Consider the following 22,639-nt stretch of genomic DNA (forward strand, 5'->3'; position numbering starts at 1 on the left):
TAACAGACTATGATCAAGGGTCAATGCAAAGTGAATGAACGCATGTGCCTAGTTATATTAAGCTGTCTGATTGGTTGTTCTTTGCACTGCTCTTTGACCGTTGAAAGATATTTGACACATTGAAAACTTTAAAACGCCATAATAATTCTTCCCCCTGAAATATATATCTTATTTTTATGAAAATGCATAGCTGTTAAAAAAATATATGTTTATTTTGCATAAAACTGAGAATTTCGCATCTATTTTGCATAAATTGTATAATTTTGCATTTTGAATCAATTTCGCATTTTATCGCTAATTCAAAATCACTAAAAACCACTCGCAGGGGTCATATAAGATGAAGGCACATACACTGACAAAGTTTCAACATATTTCACATTTATCACAAATGCTAAAAACCACAAACTCTAGTTATAATTAAAGTGATGTCATAAAATGGAGTTAGTTTGTATATTTTTAAATACTGTTGATAATAATGTATTCAGTATAAGCTCATAGATACGTATGATTCAATTATGAGCTATACATGCTCAAACACGGTATTCTCTATATCTTGAAATTTTGCTAACTCGAAATAAATTTTAGCTCCCGGGGTGATTCGAGATATCGAGGTTCCACTGTATTAAACATAATTTTGCTTGGGATGGGACCTGTTCCCTTGAAAGCCATTGAAAATGAAAACCTACAACCTGTTTTCCAGTCACTGACCGGATCAGGGATGGAATGAATGAAGCAGATATAGGCTTTTAGTACAATGGGGTCGCCACTCCCAAAGTGATTTATTAATGACTGATAGATGCTATGAAATGAGAATGGAGTGTGTTGCCGGAATGAAAGATGACAGGGAAAACCGGAGTACCCGGAGAAAAACCTGTCCCGCCTCCGCTTTGTCCAGCACAAATCTCACATGGAGTGACTGGGATTTGAACCACGGTATCCAGCGGTGAGAGGCCGACGCGCTGCCGTCTGAACCACGGAGGTTGAAAGCCATTATTTTAGTCTATTCTACAGAGAGAATCATATTAAATTCTGAAGAAACATTACTAAGATTAAATACTGATCTTTGTAAGTCATCTTCTGTCAAAGTAAAAAAATGCAAAATCACCAGCAAAGAGAATGGCATCTAAATATTCGAGGTGTCTATTGACTGGTATTGAACCATGATCTTCCTTCCTCCAAGTTTCCATTATTGCATTCATCATCATCATCATCATCATCATCATCATCATCATCATTTTCCCTTATCCAGCTCCTGCCGGATCGGGGTATTTATGGCACTTTTCCATCTTCCTCTTTCCTTCCACCATTCCTCTTCCATGATCTTGTGCCAGTCTAAATTTTGTCTTCTTATGCCGCTCTTCACTAATTCAATCTACCTTGTTCTAGGTCTTCCTCTTGCTCTCTTACCCTCACACTTCGCCCCCAGCATCTGTCTTGGAATTCTATTCTCCTCCATCTTCTTTACAAGTCCAAACCACCTTAGTTTAGTCTATTCTATTGAGACAATCATATTAAATTCTGAAGAAACACTACGAAGATTAAATACTGATCTTTGTAGCTCATCTTCTGTCAAACCCAAAAATGCAACATCACCAGCAAAGAGAATGTCATTCATATAAATGATAAAAAGTAGAGGAGAAAGTCTACAGTCTTATCTCATGCCTTCATTCATTTTTCCTGTCTTTATATGTTTTAAATCAATAATTGAAAGACTCACCAAGAGTTAAAACAGTGAACTGATCTCCAGCCGTAGTGCCATCCACCTCAGTCCCGCCACTACTATCAGAGCGGCTGAAGAACGGTGTCGAGGAAGGCGCAGGAGAGTGGCGCTGCCTAAGCCAATGTGACATGTGACTGCTAAGTTCTGACGAACGCTCGCTCGAACTTCCACTTGTCTGGCATAGGAAGGCTAACAACTTCCCCCTCTCTCCACAGGACAGTTCCGAACTCTGTAACAGGCTGCACTGGGCAAGACCAACATATCTTAGAATGAAACTCTCAAATAGTGCATTTATCAAGATAAGCAAAGGAACTAAATGATCAAATCACAAACTAAGCTATTACATTCATATTACACACGCATTTGATAGATAAAATCATACATTTATAGTGTCTCAAAGAAGAGGGTGTTTGCTACAGAGAGTATCTTGAAATATAGGAATTTCAATTTGAATTCCAAAATAATTTCATGTACAGTGAATGAGTTATTTTAGTCTTAGAGTCACTGGCTGATGACTCGTTTGAAGAGACAAAAATTGCAGTGTAAGGAGTGCCTAGTGATGTCTTCCCCATAGAAAACACGAATACAGTTAAACTGATGCTGTCACGGCCTATACATATAAACATGATAAAAAGCTTTGGGCTTTTGCATGTCAGAAAACAAGGTGAAATTCTTTATGTTTCGCAGAGAACTTTGCTCCACGTCTTCGACAGAAAATCTCATCTGTTCTCGAGCAAGACTTCTCTAATAATGAAGTTGTGAATTTAAGAATGTTTTACCACTGGTCTATAAAGTTCAGTTCTTATGTGCTTCGACTTGACTTTTGAGCACTCCCTTTTGGTGGAGGTTAAGTGAATTAAATTATGCTCTAGTTCCGGTTACCAGTGTTGTCGATCTGTTTGCTGAAACCACGTGCTATAAGTTGTGTGTTGTAGTGTGCTCAGTTCTTTTCGCGGTCTTTATCAGTTTACTCGGTCATTCTTGACAAAGCACCAACAATGGCGGCTAGAAATAATGAGTTGACTGAATAGTTGAAGGAGTGTAATGTTTTGATTCACGATGACATGAAGAAGGGGGTATTTCATGCATCTTGTGAAACAAAACAAGCCCTAGTACCCAGTTTACGTGGCGGATGAAATAGTCAGGAGGCATGGACATAAAGTTGTTCGCCTTCTTTCATACCTTTGCCATGTTAATGCCATAGAACTGATTTGGGTCCAAGTGAAGGATTATGTAGCTGCGAATAACCGACTCTTCACAGTTTCGAAGTTGAAAGACGACTTTGGGAAGCCGTAGGCCGTGTAAGTGCGGAAGACTGGAGCAAGGTTGTGAGAGACAATCCGAGATAACTGAAGCTTGGAAGAGGGAAAGTATCAAGCGACAGTGAAACCTCAACAGACGATGACAATGCCTATAGTGACTCAGAAATGAGTGGGTGTATTCCTTTTATAGGATTCTTTCCTTCCTTAGGAAAAACTGAATCTATCTAGATGGTGAGTAGAAATTTCATTTAATTTTCTCACGTTGTATCTGTTTGAGCATTGATCTATTTTTGTCTTATAGCCTTATCCTAAACACGTTATGTGTTAATTGTCAATCTTACGTGAGTTATGCATGTTGCTACAAAGAATAACCGATTCTGTACTTATATTTGAGCATATATATCTCCGTTAGTGTTGTGTGTCATGAATCAGCTGTTTGTACTTGTAACAATTTGGCACCAATGTCAGATTTCTGGTTAACTGTCAATTTGAAATTCATAGAAACAGAACTATAGTAAGTAGTACTCTCATTAATCACTAGATGGCTCACTGTGCACAAGCTTTCCAAGCTCCAATTAAGATGTGTTTTTGTTCCATTATATGTGCATGCAAGGTAAACAGCAAGGTCATCAGGAACGAACGAGGTAGAAATAATATTACATAAAAAGTGCAATGAAAGACTGACAGGATAGAAGAACAGAAGAGAGCTGAAAATGGAAAGAAAAGTGTGTAGCGGAAAAAACGAGAAAAATGAGTGAGAGTCAGGTGGGGGGGAAGGAGGACGAACACAACGAAGTTGAAGAGATGGGAGTGAAAAGAACTACCACTTCCTATAGACCAACCGCAAAGCATTCTTAAATTCAAAACATTATTACAGAAGTCTTGCTCGTGAACAGAAGAGATTTTCTTCTGAAGACACGGAGTGAAGTTCTCTGCAAAACATAAAGAATTTCACCTTGTTTCCTGACGAGACAAAAATCCAAAGCTTATTATCATGTCAACATGAATATAGTTAAATCCAAAAGTGATATCTGTAAAGCTTAGTGACATACCACCCTGTAACAGTTTTCTAAATCCACCTGTTAGAATGAAGGCCTCCAAGTATAAATGTAACAAGGAAGATTTTTCACAATTTTTTTTTTTACAATGTTTCCTTTCAAACCTACCATGGAGATAGGAATTCTTCAGTTTACTGACTCCTGGACTGAGTATGGTAACGAAGATGGTACATCAACACCTCATATTCCAGATAACACAGATTTTTTTGTACAAAATATAGAACCCGATTTATTTGGTTTATCCACACTGATAACCGTAAAACGAGGCGATGCCAATTGGGTGGTGTGAATCTGATCATTTATCTATTTTTTAACAATAGGAAATGTTGGCGCGGCACCAAAACAACAGTCCCATAGCTGATCACTCTTTTGAATGCTGTATGAACTGGTCCAAAATAATGGTAAGTTATAGCGCACAGTACCAACAAATGCCATTTTCAGCAAATGTTCCTAATGCATGTTGCACTCATGAAGTAAAGACATCAATCAGATAACTTCTGCTGCCAACAAGTACCTGAGATTTTTAAATGACAGAGTCGTCGTCGTCATCATTTTCATTTCCCCTTGTCCAGCTCCTGCCAGGTTGGGGTGTTGATGGTATACCATCACCCATATTTAGGCTATTGTTACGATGGGGTCGCCACTCCAAAGGCATTTTAGAGCTACTGCCAGCAATTTATCAGGCTGCCCCTTAAATAGGGAACAGATGCCCTTGCAGCCCTCCGCAACATGGGAAACAAATGCTGCTGATGAATATGTACCCATACTATTCCCTGAGTAATAGGCTGTAGATTCCGTTGAGGTCTTCACTCTTAACCCTGAGCTGGGACCCTTACCAGTACTCCACACCGGGTCAGTGTGCTCTGGGACTCGCATAGGCAAGGGCGCCATTCCCTGGGCAGGGCTGCCTCCGAAGAGAGTCCCACCTGCTACCGTATTTATGACAGAGTACCAAGGAAAAATATGATCAACATACTGGGGGACTATGGGATTAAGGGTAGATTATTAAAATTATATTGACAATTGGGTTGCAATGAGAATTTATGATAGAACGAGTTCTTGTTAAAGGTACTTACACGGGTTAGACAATGCTGTAATCCTTCACCTTTGTTGTTCATAATTTACATGGATCTGCTGGAAGGTAAAAAGTGGCAGGGAGAGATTCAGTTAGGCGAAAATGTGGTAAGCAGTCTGACCTATGCTGACAACTTGGCCTTAATGGCAGATTGTGCTGAAAACTTGCAGATATCTTGGTACTTGAAAATAGGTAAGGTATGGTATGGTATGGTATGAAAATTAGCCTTTCCAAGACTAAATTGATGTCAGTAGTCCACCCACTACCCTTTGCTAATGAGGACATTAATTGTGGACTGTTCGAAACTGGCGAAAGACAGCCAGGAACTGAACCCAGGCCTCTTATACAAATGAATACAGCATAAAAGGCAAGAACCCAAGACAGAAATAGGTTTAAATAGATTGGGGTTCATTATCATAAAACTGGCTGAAGCAAATATGAGATCAGCATGTAACAAACAAGAGGATTTTAATAAAAAGTCCATTTGAGGAATAAAATATTAAGACCACTAGGTGTGGCACAGTAAGTAAGAAATCCAGGAGAAATGAATGTCAGATTGGGGATACAAAGCTGGAACAGGTAGATAATTTCAAGTACTTAGGATGTGTGTTCCCCCAGGATGGTAGAATAGTATGATCTACCCTTCCAGCCTACAAATTGGGCGCCGGCTGTTCATCCCAGGGTCGAATACGGGTGATCTCAGGTGATATTCCAAAATTTAAAAAACTAACTTAAATTAATAAGCAGGAAAGATAAAGAGTAAAATAAAGATTATGAATGAGAACTCTCTGCAAAACTAATTTTATTCAAAACTTTGCAAGTACGACAGAAAAAGATAAAGCACTATATAAAATAATATAAATCACTGTTAAAAATTCACAAGGTCAATTGACATGAAAGTCCACTAATAATCCATTCAGATAATGAATAATTCTGTTATATCTTCCAAGTGTTATTGTTCAATGCATCACTTATTGCATAAGTTTAGCTGGTTGTTTTAATCTCATTTCCACTCATCAGTTCTTTGACACAATACAACACACCCTCACAATCTTGAAATCCCAGAGAAAATTACTCATTGAGTGGTTTAAGGTTTGTTTATATTACTTTAGTAATACATCTTCACTGTCGGTTCACAAAAAGATTACCGATGTAAATCATTACAAATCACAGTTTGTTTGCCCTCTTGTTGGGTTTCATTATTCAAATTGTTAACATCATTATTCCAAAACATAGTCCGACTCGTTGGCTGAATGGTCGGCATACTGGCCTTCAGTTCAGAGGGTCCTGGGTTCGATTCCCGGCCGGGTTGGGGATTTTAATCGCTTCTGATTAGTTTTTCTGGCTCGGGGACTGGATGTTTGTGTCCGTCCCAACACTCTCCTCTTCATATTCAGACAACATACCACACTACCAACCACCACAGAAACACGCACTAGTGATTACATCCTTCCATATAGGGTTGGTGTCAGGAAGGGTATCTGACTGTAAAACAGAGCCAAATCCACATGTGCGACGCAGTTCGCACTCGCGACCCCACAGGTGTGGGAAAAAGCGGTAGGAAAGGAAGATTCCAAAACATAATTGACCTGTGTTATCCTTTTAAAATTAAATCATCATTTTGTCAAATCATCCTAAGATTTACTAACGCAAACCAAACACAGACTGAACGAGTATATCTGATCTAATTCACTGACATGAGTAGATCCAACTAAAAATTCAATCACATAAACACAACTAGCTGTCTAATTACTAAATTTCACCAGGAAAAAAATTCATGTTAACAAAATTGCACTAATAATAAATCTGTAGCGAAGGGCTCTATGTGATATAAACAAACAAATCCCCAAAAACTTATAACTACACTGGCTTTACTGAAGTGGGAATGGAACTCCTGCCTCAAAGACATTGCAACCACATGGAACTGAGTCCACAAACAACAAATTACCACACCCACAAAACAGAATCTGTGTGTTGTCAAACACACATACAAGAAATATAAACCACACATGTAAACAAATAATCCATGATGACAACCATCAGTAAAAACCCAAGTCTAGTAACCTGGTCGAGAATCAAAGCAATGTCCCTCAAGATATCCTATTACAGCATAGGCCCTACCTGAAATGCCCTGATTTCTAACCAAAATGATGTTCAGATGACTTTAAATTAAATAAACTTGTGCTGTGGTTCTACTGAATCAATTGGAACTGTTTATGAAATAACGTCGTTAGAATTCTTCAATAACTCTATATCTCAACAAGATATAACCTTTCACAGTCAGACACGGTCGCGAGGAGGGTCATATACTTGAGAGTAAACATTTATCTTTCAGCACTATCTTGACGTAACACACGTCTGCATTTTCTCTCGCCGTCTCCTTAACAAGGCAAGTACATATTCACTCTTTCTTCAGAATACCTTCTCATTTGGCCTATCTCTGACTCTCTAACAACTTCCACTGGTTCAATATCTCACCAGGATTAACATAATATTTCTCAAATCACCATAATCCGGAATACACAATTTCTTCCCTCTATTGTAGGTCTCATAGTATCTTATCTCATGTCTCTCATTTATTTGTCTCCCCCTCACTACTGTTCTGATGTTTAAAATCCTATCTCAACATGTCCCTAAATAAATCACATAAAGAAACATCGCAAAACATGGATTACCTCACAGCACAGATCTTTATCTCAACCAAAATCAAATCATCTATTCACATTTGAAGACTCTAAATATAAGCTGTAATATTCGTTGACAGTTACTAGTTCAAGTCCGCAGCACAACACTGATGGGTTTTCTCGAAGAACAAAATCCACATACAACATGTCAATACATTAACATGCACACGTAAACTACTATAAATATACATAATGCCATCTAATCTTTATCTCCACAACATTAACACACGCTGATTTCATTAACACAGAAGATGGTCTCAACACATGCTCAGGAACATACTTTGAAGATAAAATTAACACCATTACTCTAGAACTACTTACACAAAAATAAACACCCTCAAGGCATTAGTACCACAAAATAACTTACTCTACCCTACCTGACGTTTGCTGCATAATTAATTCAGATAAATTCAAATACTACATGCAATAAATGACTATATACAAATTTACATGATAACTCGCTGTTATTGTTCACAGATTAAATTAAATCAGATTTACTCATCCTTGTCTGCGCCGTTCCATGATTCAGCAATACACCAATTTAGGCCATTAGGTCAGCCCAAGGATGCCACGTTCACACTATCATCACACTGGAAATATAACGGTCCTTGGAGCTCTTCTCCATGGTCAGCTCTTGATGTGCACTGTCCCGAAATACACTGAGCTTAGAAAAACCAGACAGTATCAATTATCACACAGCACAGACAAATGCACAATAAAATATTCCCTTTCATGATTCTGTCTGCGTAATAGTTCAGTCCTGTACTCTATTCTCTACCGGAATCTAGTAGTTAATGTTAGTTACAAGTTCTAATTAAAGTAGTGAGAATGATTGCCTGGTACAAACAGATGGGAACAAATTGGCAGGAGGGTTCATGGAATGAGGAGATAAAGGAAAAGTTAGGAATGAACTCGATGGATGAAGCTGTATGCATAAACCAGCTTTGGTGGTGATTTCATGTAAGGCGAATGCAGGAGAATAGGTTACCTGTGAGAATAATGAACTCTTGGTATGTAGGGTAAGGGAAGTAGAAGAAGACAAAGATGATGATGGTTAGACAATTTCAAGATAAGGGGTATAGAACCAAATGAGGCCACAGAACTAGTTATAAATAGAGGATTGTGGTGGCAGTTAGCAAATACACAGAGGCTTGCAGATTGAACACTGAAAGGCATAACAGTCTATAATGAAGATGTAGTTTCTTTTTGTAGGGTGCTTTACATCACACCAACAGAGATAGGTCTTATGGTGATGATGGGATACGAAAGAGTTGGAAGGAAACGGCCATGGCCTTAATTAAGGTACAGCCCTAGCATTTGCCTGGTGTGAAAATGGGAAACCTTCTTCAGAGCTGCTGACAGTAGCATTCGAACCCACTATCTCCTGGATGCAAGCACACAGCTGCACGCCCCTAAACACACGGCCAACTCGCTCGGTAGGAAGACCTACTAAACCCAACCTGACCCCATCTCACTACAACCCTGAAAGGCCTTGGCCTACCAAGTGACTGCTTCTCAGTCTGAAGGCCTGCAGATTACAAGGTGTCATGTGGTCAGCATGACGAATCCTCTCGGCTGTTATTCTTGGCTTTCTAGACAGGGGCCACTATCTCATCATCAGATAGCTCCTCAATTGTAATCACATAGGCTGAGTGGATCTCGAACCAGCCCTCAGATCCAGGTAAAAATCCCTGATCTGGCCGGGTATCGAACCCAGGGCCTCTGAGTAAGAGACAGGCACGCTATCCCTACACCATGGGGCCAGCAGGAAGAGGTATTAGGAAATGGAATAATTTACCATGGGAGATGTTTGATAAATTTCCAACTTCTTGTAAATCATTTGAGAACTAGGTAAGCCATCGATAGGAAATCTGCCTCCTGGGCGACAGCCCTAATTGCAGATCAGTGTTGACTGATTGGTTTATTGCTTGCTTGCTTCATTGTTAACTCCATCGGACACAAAATTAGTCATCCTACTGCGCACGCCCACATGGATCGTTAAGCCTGTACAGATGGCGCAGCAAATGAGTCCCATGCTCAACTGCAAACGCACTGCCTCTGCCTCTGCGTGAGCATAAAGCAATAGTGATCAGTGAGACACTGATGTTTCAAGCGGACAGCGTACATCAACATGGGTAGATGTAAGGATGTGACAGAGTAGCAAAATGGGGCAATCGTGTTTGGCCGTACCCATGGCCATACAGTGCGTGAAGTTGCTGAATTTGTTGTTGTTTCACAGCGGATTGTTCAACATGTCTACAAGCAGTGGTGTACTACACGTGGCCACGAAACACAACATCAGAATTGTGGTCGAAAAAAGATCCTGACTGAGAGGGACCGGAGATGCATTTCACAGCTTGTGAATTAAAATCGCTTCCAAACCCGACAAGAATTGCTGCAGTCGGTGAATGAAGGTCCATCCCAACCTGTTAGCGAGAGAACATTGCAATGGGAAGTACACGCAACGAATATTTGGAGTCTGTCAACTCGCAAGAGGCCATTGCTCACATAGGCACATAAAGCTGCATGTCTTCGATGGGTTAGAAATCAATATAAATGGGCTAGAAATCATCGAACGTGGACAATAGCTGACTGGCAGAACGTAATGTGGTCTGACGAATCACGTTTTCGCTGGTATTTGAGTGCCCTGAAGGCCAAATGAAGCATTTCATCCTGGATGTGTGCACGGTTAGGGTCAAGCCGGATATGGGTCTATGATGTTTTTCGTATCATGGATTGGGCCCGCTCACTGAGGTGACCACTAACATGAACCAGCATGTTTATTTAAACATTCTGGATGATCAGGTGTTGTCTTTCAGCCAAAATGGAACAATGGTACAAAAACAGCACAGTGAGGTTCTACGGCAAGCACAGAGGATGACGCTTTGTTGTTCTTAGCGACTTGCTGTTGCTACCAACTGTTAATGTAAAGACAGGTTGTGAGATGAAGATGGTTTTTCACCATTACTTTCTTAGTATTATACTAGCCGATGTACCCGTGCTTTGCTACAGGATTCTCAGAAAGACTGTCTTTGTGGTTTTCCTAACTGAAGTTAACATAGGTCATTACAAAAATGTCAGTAAGAATGTAGCGATTAAAAGGAATGTTATCATATAAGATACTCGGTCAAATGTAAACCGCACATTTTCTCACTTTTCACGAACAGTACTACACTGCCGATCTAACAGCCCAAAGTTCCAGAGCTGGAATGACTACACCACAGACAGCCGTGAACACTACTCCGCTATTACTGCTTACTGCTCATTCCAATCAGAGTAGGGATAGATTTCTGCTAATATTTCGATGTATATCATCCAACATTCTCAACTGTATGAACGCACAAGATAAACAATTCACATCATTGAACATTCTAGAATGCTTGGTACAACATACCTGTGAATGTATACAATGCTTTACCATTAATATAACTCCAAAGTGTACTGCAAGAATACTGTGAACATTTTATGTTACAGAATATTGTATTTTAATGCACTATGTGTTACTAATTTTTTATCACATCCATATCTTGGAATATTCTAGAATGCTTGGTATAAACATATCCATGAACGTATGCAACGATTTACCAACATGAATTAAACTCCAAAGTGTACCTCAAGAATGCTATAAACATTTTGAGTGTAAAAATTATATTTTAACAAATTATCTGTTACGCATGAACAGTACACCAGAACTGCAAGTAACATATGCATGTCATAAAATATCAACACTTGTTTTTTAAACCAGAGGACACATAATATCATTGTATATTTTAATATTATCACTCATATCATGTGACTTTCTTCATTAGATTTAGTAATGTTTTTAAATTATATGTTAAGTTAACTTTAGATCTCATGACCAGCTGAGGATGACCTCTGTGAAGGTTGAAATCGGTACTGCATAGTAATAAGACATAATAAAGCACTGATTAGGTGAACGGTACCCATTCTTTGTAATTGTGAATACAAGTATCATACGGACATGAAAGTGATAGATTATAATATTCAGGCAGGCTGTTACACTCGGTATGACCGGGCAAGTTGGCCATGTGGTTAGAGGTGAGCAGCTGTGAGATTGCATCCGGGAGATAGCGGATTCGAACCCCACTGTCGGCAGCCCTGAATATGGTATTCCGTGGTTTTCCATTTTCACACCAGGCAAATGCTGAGGCTGTACCTCAATTAAGGCCACAGCCGCTTCCTTCACACTCCGAGCCCTTTCCTATCCCATCGTCGCCATAAGACCTATCTGTGTCGGTGCGACATAAAGCAAATTTTAAAAAATACTCGGTATGCAGCAGTAAGCCTTTCTATCGAAGATGAGTGGCAACAGAAGACACAAAGCACTTCACAACAAACAATGGTCAATGTAATGTTATTGTTGACCAATTTTATGAGCTTTCTACATTGTAGGCCTTCACATTTAGTTTTCTTTCGACTCTGTGATATTAGCGCGTCTTATAAAATTATTCATAGCATAGACTGTAGTTCCTTATTCTCCGACTTCACATACCGTTGTTCATTAAATTCTGTTTACCCATTTTCTCTTGACTCGGCACTGATATGGACTTGGTAACAAAAATCCATATTCGTGAATATCTCTGTGATCATAGCCGGTATGGTAAAAATGTATAAGACATAAATGGTCAGAAATGTAATACTATACAACTTTAGTTATGTAGCATTTATCGATATTACTAATAACAAATTTTGAGAATCAAATTTAGGCCTTCCCCTAAACTACCATTTCACTCTGCGTGAATAAAATCATTTATGGCCTAGATTGTAGCGACTATTCCCCAACTTTGCATACCAATTTTCATTACTATAGGACCACTAATAACATAAATATTTGAGAATAGAATTTTAGGCCTTCTCCTAAACTACCATTTTAATCAGCGTGAATAAAATTATTTATGGCCTAGATTGTAGCGACTTGCTCCCCGACTTTGCATACCAATTTTTATTAAATTCTCTTTAGCCGATTTCTCATGATGCTTGTACATACATACAGATAGAAATTATGGAAAAATAAAAAGTGCATTTCCTTCTTACTGTGGACACAACCGATACAGAAATACCATTCTTTTTAAATTCTGAGTAGTGTACAGACAAAACTCATATTTTATATATTTAGATTTGCTGAGAGAAGCAAGGCATAAGGTATTACAGTTTAGGGGGTGTGTGCATGCATGCGTGTGTGTGTGTGTGTGTGTGTGTGTGTGTGTGTGTGTGTGTGTGTGTGTGTGTGTGTGTGTGTGTGTGTGTGTGTGTGTGTGTACTGTATATTAATTTATCACCTTGGTTTTACTTACCTATTTATATTGTGCTGTAGTTGGTAATGGCATGGTACTGTATTATGGGAGTGAAACGATACTGAATAATTTCAATCAATAGTGGTGTGCCTTTATTAGGTTGTTTTACAAAATGTCCTCGGTTTCACGTTGTTTTAATATACAGGTGATGGTACCATTTAGGGCGGGTTGGTGGTTTAACAGGAATGGCACTGAACACTTCTCTCTCTTCTACATGTAATAAAAATGACAATCCACAGCCTGTTTCCAGTCATTTGACCAGGTCAGGAAAGGAATGAATGAAGCCCCTATCTAGCGGTGAGAACACAAATTGTGCCAGCTGCTGAAGCTTGTCGCACTCCTCTGGAGCAATGATTAATGACTGACAGATGAAATGAAATGATATTGGAGAGTGTCACTGAAATGAAAGATGACAGGGAAAACCGGAGTACCTGGAGAAAAAAATGTCTCACCTCCACTTTGAACCACGGAACACAGCAGTGAGTGGCCAGCGCGCTGCCGCCTGAGCCACGAAGGCATCTCCTACATGTAGTACAAGGTAAAATTAAATAACATCTCAATTCTTAATTTATATACTTTATCTCTTGCACCATTACTGAATGTATGGGAAAGAGAGCTGAATCAGGAAGTGACAGAATCAACCAGAAGGAAAAATATTCTAGACTTGGTGCTGATAAAACCGGATGAGCTCTATACGCAAACTGAAGTGACAAATGGTATAAGTGATCATGAAGCTGGTTTTTTCGCAGTTAAAAATAAATGTGGTATAGAGGAATATTGTAAAACAAGGACATCAATAGTTGATGCCGTGCTATACAATACTCACTACATTCAGCTGCGTGCGGAATGACTGTCGTGTGTTTACTTCTCTCGCAGCCATCCCGCTGAGGACATGAGTATGTGCTCGAGGTTCAACAATGGTGCCAACCTGTTTAGTTGGGAAATAAGACTAGTGACAAAACCATTGGACTGTGACAAAGCATACGGGGTTAGGGCCATGAAGTGGCTCTTAGGTCTCTAGCATTCTGTAGGGCGATAGGAGCGCATTGTATGTTGGACAGTGAAGAAAAGCTGAATTAATTTATAATTGAGGTCAGTGACAAAGTGATTGGTCTGGATTGGTTAGGTACGGTTAGTGACAAAACCATAGGTCTGCGACAAAGCAAAGGGGGTTAGATAGATAGATAGATAGATAGATAAGAAATGGGTGAGCCCTGTTTTCGCAGAGCTCCACACGTAGGTCTATGAAGACCCTTTGTGCCCCTTGAACGGGTTTGCCTAGTCCAGCCCTAGTGCTCCTATAAAGGATACCAGTGTCCGGATTTTGGCATTCCTGATGTCCTCCAGGCTCACAAAATGTGAGCCCAGGAATCTATGTCTAGTGCTTGCAAAAGCCTCGCACTGACATAACACATGCGCGGAGGTCTCCTCCTCCTTACCGCATCTTCTACACATCGGATCCTGGGTGATTTTCATGATGTGTAGGTGTCTCTGTAAGGTATTGTGGCCTGTTAACAGTCCAACTACCATTCTCATTCTGGTCCTATTCAAATTCATTAGGACCTTTTTATAGCTTTGACTAGGCCCTTTGATAAGTTCACGTGCCTGTCTTGCTATGGTTAACCTCTTCCAAATATCTAGGTGAGACTGGTTTATCCATTGGGATATTGCCAGTCTCACACTTCGGAGTGACACTCCCAGGAAGGGCTCTGGTCCTATGAAGGAACCCATTGAGCCCTGTTTCGCTAGTTTGTCAGCTTCTTCATTTCCACTGATACCTGTGTGCCCAAGAACCCATAATAGGGTAACTGAGCTAAACTCACACAGCTGATCTAACATCCTTTGGCATTCCCATACCAGTTTTGATGTTGTTTTAACTGCACATAGTGCTTTTAGCGCTGCCTGGCTATCACTACAAATAGTGATATGTCTTCTGTGTCCAGGCATATTCCATATATTTACAACACAGGCTAGTATTGCATATACTTCAGCCTGGAAAACAGTAGCATATTTACCCATAGGAAGGGAGAGCCTTGTCTTAGGCCCCCAGACCCCGGCGCCTGTGCCCGTCTCCGTCCGCGAGCCATCTGTGTACCACGTACAGCCCCCAGACTTAAGACGGGCCCCAGCGTCCGCGGCCCACTCCTCCCTTGTGGGTATCACCACTGTAAATTTATAATTCAAATTAAAGCTAGGCTTCATCAGATCCCCGATCATCATTGTCATAGGGCAAGTCTGGTGAAGCCTTGTAAGAATAGAGGCATGACCTCTATTCGGGTTTTTGAAGGACCATCCTCCGAGTGACCAAAGGCGATAGGCACTCATTCCCGCTATTACCTTAACATATAAATGTAATGGGGGAAAACCTAGGATGGCCTCCATTGCACATAATGGTGTAGTATCCAGTGCCCCTGTTATTCCTAGACAAGCAAGTCTTTGGACACTGTTTAACTTGGTGCTCACAGTTTTACTCTCTGAGCCTGGCCACCAAACTATAGATGCATAGGTGATCGTGGGCCGTACAATGGAGATATAGAGCCACTGGACCACCTTAGGTCTTAGGCCCCAAGTCTTTCCGACGGCCCTGCGACAGGCCCACATAATCTTGCGAGCCTTATCCACCTTATGATCTATGTGTTTCTTCCAACTCAGTCTTGCCTCAAGGATTACCCCTAGGTACTTAACCGAAGTTGTCTTAACTAATTTTTTCCCAAATAGGAAAGGCTCTGACAGTCCGTCTAGCCTCCTCCTCTTGGTAAATACCACAAGCTCCGTCTTATCGGGATTAACCGACAAGTCTGTCTCGTGACACCATCTTTCCACCCTACGTAGAGAGCTCTGTACGAGTTCGGAAACCGTACTGGGGAAATTTCCTACCGCCATCAGGCTTATGTCGTCTGCATAGCCTTGGGCGTATATTCCTCCAACATTTAACCTGGTAAGTAGTTCATCCACTACCAGACACCATAATGTTGGTGATAATACTCCTCCCTGTGGACACCCCTGTCTATATTAGCTCTCAACATTACAGCGTTGAGGGTAAACAGAACTTGACGGCCCTGCAGTGAGGCCATAATCCATTTTATGAGCATGCTGCTCACTCCTCTTCTCTCTAGACTACGTTCTATGGAGCCCAAAGATGTATAGTTAAAGGCCCCTTCTATATCTAGGAATACAACCATGGCAAGTTGTTGTTGATCCAAGGCACTCTCCAGCCTAGAAACCAGCTGGTGCAGTGCCGTCTCAACCGACTTCCCTGGTTGATATGCATGTTGGTGGGAATGCAGGGGAAAGTCTCTTAATACTTTCTCCCTGATATGTCTATCCACCAGTCTTTCCAAAGTCTTAAGTAGAAAAGACGTTAGACTAATGGGTCTATAATCCTTAGGTCTAGTATATGAAGACCTTCCGGGTTTAGGTATAAATAACACCTTCGCCTGACGCCACAAGGAGTACACGTACCCCATAGTGAGACAGGCTCTAAAAATTCTAACCAGGTATGGTATAAGGACCTCTCCCGCCTCCTGAAGAAGCGCCAGAAAGATCCCATCCACACCTGGGCTTTTGTAAGGGGCAAAGGATTCTAATGCCCACTTAACCCTTCTTGGGGTGACTATCTCTGCAGCTTCCCTCCAGCCACTTTTATCGGGTCTGAAGGGTCCGCTCGATTCTACCTCACAATTCGTGATTACCGAACCTGGAAAGTGGGCATCAAGCAGTAAGCTCAGGGTCTCCCCCTCTGTGGATGTGTATCCACCAGAAGGAGTCTCCAGTGAGCCCAGCCTTGCCCTTCTATCCAAGGTTAAAATTTTATGAAGCCTTGCCGCTTCATGTTGACTTTCAATGGAGTCACAAAATTGTCTCCAAGATTTCCTAGAAGCCTTTTTGACTTCTGACTTGTACCTTCTTTGTGATTCTTTGTAAGAATCTAGGCTTTCTTGATCCTGAAGTTCCCTGTATTTATTCCAGAGCCTTCGTGTATTTCTCCTCAGGTGTTCAAGATAACTATTCCACTTGAAGCTTCCTGTTACTCTCTTTGCCTTAACAATAGGGCAGTTTAATTCATAAGAGGTAACCAGTGTCCGTGTGAGAAAACTCACACTGAGCTCCAGCTCCTCTTTGTTTTTAATTATGTTTGAGGGTCCTCCCTCCAGTCCCCTCCTCACGTCCTCCCTAAAAGATATCCAATCGGTTCTTCTAGGGTTTCTGTAAGACGGGATCTCGATGGAGCCCTCTATATAAAACACAATGTGTCTATGAGCAAAGGGGGTTATTAGGTCTCTAGCATTCTGTAGGGCGATAATAGCGCATTCCATTTCACTGTGTGTGTGTGTGTGTGTGTTTTTTTTGTGTGTGTACTGTATATTAATTTATCACCTTGGTTTTACTTACCTATTTGGCGCATCCCCATTTAAGAGATCCTTCCCCCTAGACGTGAGGGTACATGAATGACTTAAGGCTGCCACAGCCCTGTATCTGCCGCTGTATTAAAGTAAATTTCATATAAAATTATTGCTGTTGTGTATTTCACATTGTTTCCCTTACATGGTGATTTTATTTGTGATTTTATTCAGCCAGGGTTGATAACGCAATCTAATTATCATCGTTGATGGCAATGACATCACATTATTTTCATGTTGGCCAATAGGATTGCAAGTAGCTACTTTAGCAATGGACAATGGCGGGTGCTGCTCTTTGTTAGGTTATAAAAGTAAATGTACTTCTGGGGGAGGGAAGGTGGGTTCCTTAGACATAGTAATAAACACATCCATCCTCCAAAAGCAATTCCACCGGGCGAGTTGGCCGTGCGCGTAGAGGTGCGTGGCTCTGAGCTTGCATCCGAGAGATAGTAGGTTCGAATCCCACTATTGGCAGCCTTGAAGACGGTTTTCCGTGGTTTCCCATTTTCACACCAGGCAAATGCTGGGGCTGTACCTCAATTAAGGCCACGGCTGCTTCTTCCAACTCCTAAGTTTTTCCTATCCCATCATCGCTATAAGACCTATCTGTGCTGGTGCGACATAAAGCCCCTAGAAAAAAAAAAAAAAAAAAAGCAGCAATTCCATATCGTCGCCGTAAGATAGCTGTGTCGGTGCGACGTAAAGCAACTTAAAAAAAAAAAATCCATTCCAAGTAAGATTTTCATCATTTCCAATTCCTTATAATGTTACAAACTTTATGTTGCACAGTGTCAACTTTTGCCCCTTCCATTTTAGTTTTAGTTTAGAATTTTTGCCCCTAATTGCACCATGTGATATGAACTTGCGTGTAATTGCAATGGAGGAAATGTTGAATGTGAGGAAAGGAACGTTAAGGACGACACAAACGTCCAGGGGCCTATTCCACAAAAGTATGGTCTTGTACATTACAAGTTACTAGTGTGGGTTCTTGTAATGTATGGAGTTGTACATTTCTGTTCCACAAAAGATTGAAAGTCTCTTGTATATTACCAGTAAATTGTTACAAGTTTTACAAGTGATGAGATATCCATAAACATACTACGTCATAGCATGAACCAGCTGTATATCTTCGTATTCCATTCGTTGAATTAGGTCATGCTTGTCTCATTTATCGTAATATCATATTTTAAGATAAGTTATGCAACGAAGATTCAAAGAACTCTAATATTTCTGTGAATTTCTTAATGCTACAATGTTGTTTTTAGTTTATTTCTTTGATGATAGGAAATTACTCCGTTATTATCACCCATTCTGTTCTTCCACGATCCTCGCATATGTTCCACGATAGTCTGACATACCTTTGCCTTAGTCTGTCATTAGGAATCAGATGTTGCTATTAATGATATTCAGCTGCCAAATTTAATTGTTACAAAATTGCAAACTCTGCATGAATTGTTATAATGGTGTCAAGAGAAACAAAGTTATTCATTTTGAAAGAAATAGAAAGAAAGATATTATTTTCGGTGCATTCAGTGAGAGTCTGAAAAAACATGACAAAATAAATGGTTGGATGGAAATATTTGACTTGGGAAATGTTCTATGTATGTAAGAGATATTCTGCTCATTAGTGATTCCAGAAATGTCCTTCTTGGAACATGTTTGTTTTTCAGGCCAACAAACAATTTGAGGAAATTTTATATGATTTATTGCAGCTACCACAGAATGTATTCCTACAGACCGAAGATTTTGCCATCCCATGCATATCTGCAATACCATGGTACTGACCACCATTTCCTAGCCAATGTAGTGTTGTTTAGCAGAGAGATTTATTTCTGTTTGTAGGATGTTTTAACCTATGCCAAATATCCATCAAAAGTTCTTCCACCTGCATTGTGCTTAACCTAAAACGCTCATTGTATTCAAATACAGTGTTAAACTGGAAGTTTATTCTTTCCCTGTACAGACAGTAGTTTTCATTTTCATCACTATCACTACTGCTAGACCACATATTTATCTTAATGTATCTGAAATAAGTATATTTAAATAGCACTAGTACATTTAAATATTACTGTCCTTTCACTGGTGGAGAATACTTCTCAATTCACAAGTAAGTTACAAGTAATAGTACTTTTGTGGAACGCATCCATAAAAACTCACTGGTAATTTGTAAGTATGGAGTAGTAAAGTACAATTGTAAAAAATCCTTTTGTGGAACAGAAACTCTGGTATTTTTACTAGTTACTAGAAAATTTACTTGTAATGTACAACCCTGACCCAGCCAGGAATCGAACCCGGGGCAACCAGGTGACAGGCAGACACGTTGCCCCCTACACTGCAGGGCCGGATATACACGGGGTTAAAAGTCAGGTTGTGAGTTTCACAAATAGGAAAAGTCCTCTCAGTTTTAATTACCGCTGATGTGGTGAAAATTCCTTATGGGGATCATTGTAAGTATCTGGTGTTAATATAAGGAAAGATCTTCATTGGGGAAATCACATAAACGGTATTGTAAATAAAGGGTACAGATCTCTGCATGTGGTTATGAGGGTGTTTAGGAGTTGTAGTAAGGACGTAAAGGAGAGGGCATATAAGTCTCCGGTAGGAACCCAACTGGAGTATGGTTCCAGTTCCAGGATTACTTGATTCAAGAACTAGAAACAAATCCAAATAAAAGCAGCTCAATTTGCTCTGAGTGATTTCTGACAAAAGAGTAGCATTACAAAGATGTTGCAAAGTTTGGGCTGGAAAGACTTGGGTGATAGGAGATGAGCTGCTCGACTAAGTGGTATGTTCAAATTTGTCAGTGGAGAGATGGTGTGGAATGACATAAGTTTGAGTGGTGTCTGTAAAAGTAGGAATGATCACAATATGAAGATAAAGTTGGAATTCAAGAGGACAAATTGGGGCAAATATTCGTTTATAGGAAGGGGAGTTATGGATTGGAATAATTTACCAAGGGAGATGTACAATAAATTTCCAATTTCTTTGAAATCATTTAAGAAAAGTTTAGGAGAACAACAGATAGTGAATCTGTCACCTGGGTGACTGCCCTAAATGCAGATCAGTAGTGACTGAATTGCAAGAAAATTCTGTACTCAGTGTATTACACACCAATTTTGACATAAGGGGTGTGCCAAAGGACATCTACAAAACATGATGAAAGTAGACTCCAAGAAGATGAGATGAAATTTCTTAGAGGAATAAGTCTCCAGTAGGACCCCAACTGGAGTATGGTTCAGTGTATGGGATCCTCACCAGGATTACTTGATTCAAGAACTAGAAAAAATCCAAAGAAAACAGCTCGATTTGTTCTGGTTGATATCCAACAAAACTGCAAGACAAGATAGAGGCTAGTAAGCTGAAATGGTATGGACATGATGAGAATGGAGTTCTAAAGTAAGTATTTATGGAGAAAATATTAGGAGGAAGACAACGGGCAAGGGCCTGAAAGAGATGGATGGATACTGTAAAGGATGGTATAGAGAAGAGAGAAGTAATAGTAGAAGAAATATTAGAGGAAGGAAGGAAGTGGTAGAGAGACAGAAAACTGTGGAGGTCTTTGATTTACAACCCAACCCAGAAGATTGGCAATGGGAAATGAAGAATTAGAAGTAAAGATGTAAATGAAAGGGCATATAAGTCTCTAGAAAGACCCCAATTAGAGTATGGTTCCAGTGTATGGGATACAGAGGAGGGACTGCTTGATACAAAGTAGTGTACAAAAATGTTGCAAACTTTATGCAGCAAGATTTGGGAGTAAGGAGACGAGATGCTCCACTAAGAGGTTACATTCCGAGCTGCAGTGGAAGGATATTAGTAGACAAATAAGCTTGAGTGGAGCTTTAAAAAGTAGTAAAGATCATAATATGAAGATAAATTCAGATTTCTAAAGGACAAATTGGGGCAAATATTCTTTACAGGACGAGAAGTAAGAGATTGGAATAATTGATAAGGGGAAATGTTCAATAAATTTCCAAGTTCGTTGCAAATATTTAAGAAATGGCTAGGTCAACAAACAATAGGGAATCTGCCACCCAGGTGACAGCCCTAAATGCAGTTCTTTGATGACTGATTGTCAACTACAGGAAGATTTTGATAAGTAGATACACCAACAAACGAACATATAATATACGGTACCTGAACAGTTTACCAATTGCCATTTGGTCCAAAAGCGGCACCAACCCACCAACAAGAATACAACTGAGAAGTTCCACTGCACCTGAGTCGCTGAGTGTCTCAACTACATTGCTCTCCATACATGTGGAAATTTCTTCCAAAATTTGTAAAATCATATTCCTCATCTTTCTAGATGTCCCTTTAACCTGCATATTCTGAATAAGCAGTTCAAATGATTTCTGCAATGGAGGAGGGAAAGTTTTATGATATATATAAAACATAAGTATATCACGAAGCTGGTCCATTTTCATGCCCCTCTTGCTAATTTGGAGCCACAACTCTTGCACATTTTGGCCAGGTAGATTCCTGTCAAAAAACATAACCTCAATCAGTTTTAATATCTACAAAAAGGAATAGAAGCAATTCATTATTTCAAATGATTTCTATTTTCCATAAATGTTCCCTATTTTCATGTTTAAAAATAAACAAACTTCAGTACTACATAATGTAAAAACCTCACTTGTAATGTTTGACAACTTCCACACAAGTCGCCATGATTATTATTTATCTTCTTCTTCCTCTGATTCTACTTGGTGATGTTTAAGGGTTCTTAAAATTTTACCCAGTTCAAAATCCCTGATTTGAGAAATAGCACTTGTAAAACAGTAGCACACCAATAGGATGCCGTTATGCATTACTAGACCAAGCGCCAAAAGTTGGTTGCGAGATAATCGCGTTTAAATTGGGTTCTATGTGTAAATTCGAGCGAACATAATTTTGCTAAATATGGTATTACTGGTGTTGTAGGATAATAGATTGAACCTTCTCACCAAATTTCAACATTTTTATACTCGCACTACATAGATTTTCTTGAAGAAATGGCGCTTAGTCAACTGATGCAAATTAAGGTTTTTCTCAAGTGCGAATAATGTATCATGATGCTACACCAATAACCCCCAACTGTTGAGTATCTACTGAGTAAAACTTCAAAAAATATAATGTGGCGGCA

General features: G+C 39.8%; 1 protein-coding gene across 1 annotated transcript in view; it reads right to left on the minus strand.

Moving 5' to 3' along the window:
* Positions 1-22,188, minus strand: part of LOC136856737 (AP-5 complex subunit zeta-1) — a 216,093-nt gene extending 193,905 nt beyond the window's left edge. The window contains exons 1-3 of the mRNA XM_067134821.2: positions 22,151-22,188; positions 21,652-21,996; positions 1,718-1,959 (exon numbers count right to left, since the gene is read on the minus strand). Of these exons, the coding sequence (XP_066990922.2) occupies positions 1,718-1,959; positions 21,652-21,996; positions 22,151-22,185 (622 nt within the window). The 5' untranslated portion in view covers positions 22,186-22,188. The remainder of the gene's footprint in view (positions 1-1,717; positions 1,960-21,651; positions 21,997-22,150) is intronic.
* Positions 22,189-22,639: the final 451 nt, after the last annotated feature.

The sequence above is a fragment of the Anabrus simplex genome, chromosome 1, assembly GCF_040414725.1.
Source record: "Anabrus simplex isolate iqAnaSimp1 chromosome 1, ASM4041472v1, whole genome shotgun sequence".
In the NCBI taxonomy this organism is placed as follows: domain Eukaryota; kingdom Metazoa; phylum Arthropoda; class Insecta; order Orthoptera; family Tettigoniidae; genus Anabrus; species Anabrus simplex.